Here is a 6,059-nt window from a genome sequence, read left to right on the forward strand (position 1 = left end):
GCAGCAGCCGCACCGTTAACTGACTTGTGAGCTTGGGCCTCATTTGCATCGGGCCATAAACTCGGTGGCCCAGTTCTCTGCGCACTAACCCGAATCTGAACCTGAATGCGAATCCGAATCCAATTGAGGCAAACTCTGAGCCGGCGCTAGGCAGCGACCTTGGATTAGCCAAATCCGTTCATTTCCGACCCTTCCCTTCCTCTAATCCCTTCTTCCTGCAGGGCATCTCATTAGCCGCACCACCACCCACCCAGGTAAGGCAATACTGCAAGGGTTCGGAAGGTGTTTGCGGAGTGTACCAAAATACAATTAGCGAACTACGACAAATCTCTTTTTAATGCCGGCCTGGCAGCGGGGGTGTTCCGATTGAAATTGGAGCGTAGCCGAGGGAAGTGTGAAAAGTCGATGCAGAATTTCCGAAAACTGAGCAAGAGAAAGCAAAAGCAGAGGTAGACGAAGTCGGGAATTAAAAGCGCAGCCGCCTCTCATCATCATCAGCATCATCCTTAGCCTCGTCCACAAAACACTCACGCACACAGGGAATTAAGTTGAGTTCTGGGTTCTGAGTTCCCAGTTCTGAGTTCTGAGATCCCGGTTCCGAGACATTAAAGATGCCGACCGCTGCGGAGGACTCTGGATGTGGCGCCGGCCAGGGAGACAATATAAATCATATCACTCACACACAAAGGGCGCAGGAAGGGGAAAGCTGGCTCATCCCCTCCCGCGATCGCAGCCTTTGTTAATTAATTGTGCAGCACCGATATGGACACCTTTTTAGGGTCTGAATTTTCCTCAGAGCTCCGAGAGTCAAAGCAAACTTTGCATTTTTTGGAGGAGGGACCAAATTCTACAATATTGTTATACAATTCAGTGATCTTCCTATTCCTAGGGTATTACTCTGAAGTTGTTCCTCAGATCCATGACCTTAGGGATTGCCAGGAGATCGCTGTGGTTTCTGCTGCTGCTGCTGATCAGCCTACCAATGGGGAGAAACTGCGGTGGGGAGTACAAAACTGGACCACTACAGCACTGCTACCCCCACGAGGAGGTCTTCCCCGAAGTGGCACGGTGTCCATCCCACCAAAGTGTCACTGCCGAGAGGCTGCAACTGCCCTGGTGGTGTGCCCTCCTGGAGAGTCTCTTCCTGCTGCTGCTGGTGAAGCTGCTCCAGTTGTAGATGAGCCAACACCTCTCGGTAATTGCCGCTGATGTAAGCCAACAATGGAGCGGGCCAAGTGAAGGCGGCAAATGTCACACTTGCTGCTCATAAATCACATCGGAAACTGTTTTTCCCCGTTGCTCTTGCCACACATGATAATTTGTGATGGGCTTAGGTGATTCTAATTAAATTGTTCAAAATGTTTTCCAGCGCGCTTTTGGGCCTGGCGCTGGAAAATCGCTGACAAATGTTTCCGTCAAAACACAGAAAAAGTTTTCGTTTTGTTTTGTTAGAGTCCAGGCCAAATAGCACCCGCATGTGGCAGGGCACAGTGGTATTGGGCCTGTGAAAATTCGAGTGAGAGTGTATAGCTAAATATATTAAAAATAAATGTTGTAAACTTTACTAACAAAGCTTTAATAATAGAATACATATAGCCAAATAGAACAGGTACATTCCAAATATTCAAATTAAGATTTATCTAAACCCAGCTCTAAAAAGTTTCTAGGATCTGTTAAACATTCTAGATTTACCACGTTTAAATTGAAAATTCTAATACTTTTAAAATAAAGTTTAAGACCAGTTCTTGTCGCCACTGTCCACTTACTCGATCGGGTCAAAATCAACTTCCTCACCATTCCATGGCAAATTAAACTTCGCCTCAGAGAAGCTACCTTTTCCATTCAAATAAAACGAAACAGAACTACTGCTACGAGATAATTTAAAACGAATTAAAAGCGCAACCGTTTGAAACCTCCCGAACCCGAATAAAACCAAACCGAAGGCATCCAATTGAAAATAGCAACAAGTTAATTTGAGCAGCGCCCCTGCTCCATTCGCTCCTTTTGGAAAGTCATTAGAAAAAATGTCGAGTCGAGCAATTTGAATATTTCGATGGCAATGTACGCGACTCCGACTCCGCCGGTTAATTTAAGGTGATAATTGCTTTTTAATGTGACACAACTAAATTTTTCCCATTTACATACTGCACCTCTTGTTGTTGTGCCGGAAGTTTTTCGGGCCTGCGCATGTGCAGCCAAGAGGTATAAGGGGAGGGGTAGGCTTAGGGTAAAGGGCACCTGCGGGGCGGGGGCGGGGGCAGACACTTGTTACGTGGCTGGGACAACTACAACAACAACTGGCACCGCCACAACAATAATAAAGTGTCAACAATTATTTTCAAATTTCCAAACATTTCATTTCATTTTTGTTCGGTGTTAAGTTTTTTGATGTTTTTGGGGTTTTTGTTGATGCTCTGTGGCTGTTCCTTTCGAGTGACGCTGCTTAAAAGGTTCCCAAAGTGTGAAATTGCCGAATCCCAAGGGGAGTTGGAGAGATTTCAGGGGTGGTGTTCGACGAGCCGAAAGTTTGAATGTTAATCGAATGAGTTGAGAAGCGCGGGTCCAGAAATGTTGGCATTAACCCATAACCCATAGTCAACGCCCATAAATTCTATATGCAACCACATAAGCATACGTCAGTAAAAAATTTCCAACGCAGTGAAGGGCACATTTCCGACCATATAAAGTATATTTATTCTTGATCAGCATCACAAGGCGAGTCGATCTAGACATGTGCCTTGATTAAACTTCTAGGGTCCAAAACTTTACCAAATTTAAGCCACTTTGAGAAATAAGTTTTTATTTTTATAAAAAAAAGGGAAATAAAATAACCTTGCTGCAGTTTTAACAATTTCAGAATTATGGTTATAGTATTATAAAAATCAGACAACTATATCATATGGTTGCCATAAAAAGGACCAACAAATTTTCGGAAAATCCACCTATTTTTATTGTTTTGGGTCATCAAAATCAAAATATAGAATATTTAATTTTTGTAAAGTCCGCAAGGGTATTTAAAATTCGGCTTGCAGAATTTTGTTTCCGTTCTTGTCTTTATTAACAAACAACAAAAATTATTACTTGCGTTTAATCTCCTGTGAATCAAGTTTTTTGCTTAAGTCTTTTGTTTTGGTTCATTTTTGGTTTTTTAAGCAAAGTAGATTTCAAATGTAGGGAAGAATTGAAAGGTCTTAATACTTTAATTACCAATGCTTAAAGCATCATTTATTGACTTGACTTGACTTAATAGATTAAAGTAATACTATTTTACGAATCTCAGCGCAATGGAGCCATCACCATTCCAATGACTGAAAACTCAATCGAAATTCCTGGCTGGCGCGGCCAACCAGTTCCACTGCAGTCATTTTCCGGCCATTGTGTTTTGGTGGCTAATTGGCGCTGTTGGAATTTGTGTCCCAGTGCCAGATGGAACCAAATCCAAACGAGTCACGCGTGGTCCGCGCCTCGTTCGCCGGCGAAGAACCACAAATCCTAGGATTCAATGAATACATCAACACTCAGAGGAGCTGGGCCGTTGGCCTGGAAATTTATTGGCCCCGTCAGTGTCGGTGCTGCCAATTAACGCCAGGATGAGAGCCAACTGCCGAGCGTGGAGACGTAGCCACCAGCGTCGATCTTTGAAGGCAGCCGCCTGGAAGTGGAAGTGGCTCAAGAGGGCGATGAAGTCGTTGGCTCTGCTGGAGTCGTAAACTCTGATTTATTTCGAATTGAATGTCAATACACACAGACCCAGTGGGCTCCATGTGGGTCCGCATTCGGCTCGAAAAGCGGAGCTCTGGCTCTGGCGAACCGCAGGCGGTCCTGACCCAATTTGGCGCCTGCTGAGGCGCTTTCATTAGCCTCCTCGTACATCATAAACAGATTCATAAACTGCCCCGTCCCCCCACCGCGTTGCACTTCGCGGGGCTCCACTGCTCTCGTTTATGGCGTTGAAAGGCGCATCGAATGGTCCGCGCTCCTTTCAGGTGAGGTTTCCCCGTTTCCGAGGTGAGGTCAGCCTGCAGTTTGATTTTCGCTAGCCGGGGACCATGAATCCCGCACCCCAAACCAAACCACTCACCCCCGATCCGGACTCATTAAAATGTAATTTGAGCGCCTTGCCTCGCATTTCATTTGGCTGGAGCGGAGACGGTCAAGTGAGCGGGCCATCAAATGTGGCTCGGAGTCAGTTTCCATTTCATTGAGTCGGCCAACTGCTCGACAGCAACCCCCAGAAGCTAGCTCTCTGGCCGGCGGGTGCCGTCTCTTTCTGGCCTGGACTCGGATTGATTTATGCTGTTTCGCTCGCACAAGGGTTCACTCGTCCCGTCATTTGTGGCACATTATTATTTAAATGATAAATTGTATTTGGCCGGGAACTTTGGTCGTGGCTTGCAGTTTCGTGGGTGTTTCCGTGCGCTTTCCCCTTCGATTCCTTTTCCCGACTCGTGGGCGTTCTGGCTGTTCGTTTCCAGTTTTCCGTTGATTTTCTTTGGCCGGCTCTTCTTCTTGGGTTTTCTTGCCCGAAAATTAATCGTCTCATTTGTCCAAATGCCCGCTCTTGGCTTTAATTTGGGAATTAATGTTGTTTGGTAATAAATTCGATTTGGCTTCCGTATTTGCTCGCTTCTGGAAGTGATTTCTTGGCCAAGTGAGATATCAAAATGGGAAAAGCTTAGAGGCTTGCGTTTCTTCCTGTTTGCTTATGGCTTTCAATGTAATCAAGTGGCATTATGGTAATCTCTTTAATAATGAGAAAATCCAATAGATGGGGATGGTCACAGGTTTTGGGGGTAAAAAAAAGTAGGACTAGGTCAACAGGAAAGTTGGCGAGATAATTGTTCATTAGCCTAATTTGTTGTGGCACATAATGAACCTTATAAAAAGATGTTTATATTTGGGATTCATAAATCTGAATCTTAGAACTTAAAGACTTGTACAAATTTCTTCGGCTCAGATATATAATTGTCCTCTTATAAATAAGGATATTATGAAAATATTTGATTTGATATATTATGTAAATCATAACTCAACTATAACTGAATAAATTTAAAAGCCATTACATTTAGAGCTGAAAATGTAATACATAATCTTGTTTACTGAATCCATAATCGTGACTTATAATTTTATTACACTTTTAAAAGCACTTTATTAGTTGGCAAGCATTTAAAGTATTTATTCGAAAAACCCATTCATTTTGAATACCTCTAAATAAATTCTAAGAGCCACTAAAATAAACGATTTTAATAGTAGGTATGCTATTACACTGTTTTAAGCTGAATAATCCATACCATTATCGATACCCTATATCTGATTTATCTATGTCGCGGGTTCATCTGCGACAAGTTGATAAATTAATTCGCCCGGCTGATTGACTTGCAAACGTGTTTGTTTGACATATTTGCACGTGTCTCGTGTGGCTGTAATTTGATTTTGATTTATGGCCAATTAATCGCGGCCCAAGAGGGGCACTCGTACACACACTGCCCTGTTCAGACACACACACAGTTGAGGCGCCTTAGTGGGAAAAGAAACAGTAGCTGCCGCTGAACTCGGTCTAATCATAATTTGCATTTAATAAATATTTCATTAAGTAATTGCAACAATTACGTGCATTTGAACCGTTCCCCTTAAATTAGTGCAGCGCTGCCGGCCAGGTCAGTACGGAAAGTTGCAGCAGAGCCGATCGAATCCAGTCCGGACGAGGGATTAACATTTCAGTCGGATCAGGCGCACAATTATCGCCGGATTCTCGATATATAGTTTATTTTTATAAATAAACTTTATTCGGTTTTTTGTGGCACTCTGGTTCTGGTTAATTGCGCCGCTGCGACTCATGAATATGCATATTTTCCACTTTTAGCGGAAATCCTTCTCAGGTGACAACTGCCTCGTCCGCCGAGGGGCGGGCGGGGGAGAAGGGCGACCGCTTTACCGCCGCTCCGACTCGAAAAGGTGGAAATTCCGCTGTTCTCTCCGGTCTGCGACTTTGTCTTGTGAATGAAAAACTCCGCTCGAGTAAATGGCTTGTGTCGCTTGGCCCAAAGCCACAAAGCGAC

General features: G+C 44.0%; 1 protein-coding gene across 1 annotated transcript; it reads left to right on the forward strand.

The window, feature by feature from the left end:
* Nucleotides 1–854: 854 nt before the first annotated feature.
* Nucleotides 855–1,469, forward strand: LOC108047933. Its single transcript, XM_017128352.1, has one exon. It carries the CDS (start codon nucleotides 920–922, stop codon nucleotides 1,175–1,177), a length of 258 nt encoding a protein of 85 aa, XP_016983841.1. The 5' UTR covers nucleotides 855–919; the 3' UTR covers nucleotides 1,178–1,469.
* Nucleotides 1,470–6,059: the final 4,590 nt, after the last annotated feature.

The sequence above is a fragment of the Drosophila rhopaloa genome, unplaced genomic scaffold (assembly GCF_018152115.1).
Source record: "Drosophila rhopaloa isolate 14029-0021.01 unplaced genomic scaffold, ASM1815211v1 contig_115, whole genome shotgun sequence".
Classification (NCBI taxonomy): domain Eukaryota; kingdom Metazoa; phylum Arthropoda; class Insecta; order Diptera; family Drosophilidae; genus Drosophila; species Drosophila rhopaloa.

Excerpts from the sequence above, each read along its gene's own strand:
- LOC108047933 (XM_017128352.1), top strand. The coding sequence starts at position 920 with ATGACCTTAGGGATTGCCAGGAGATCGCTGTGGTTTCTGCTGCTGCTG.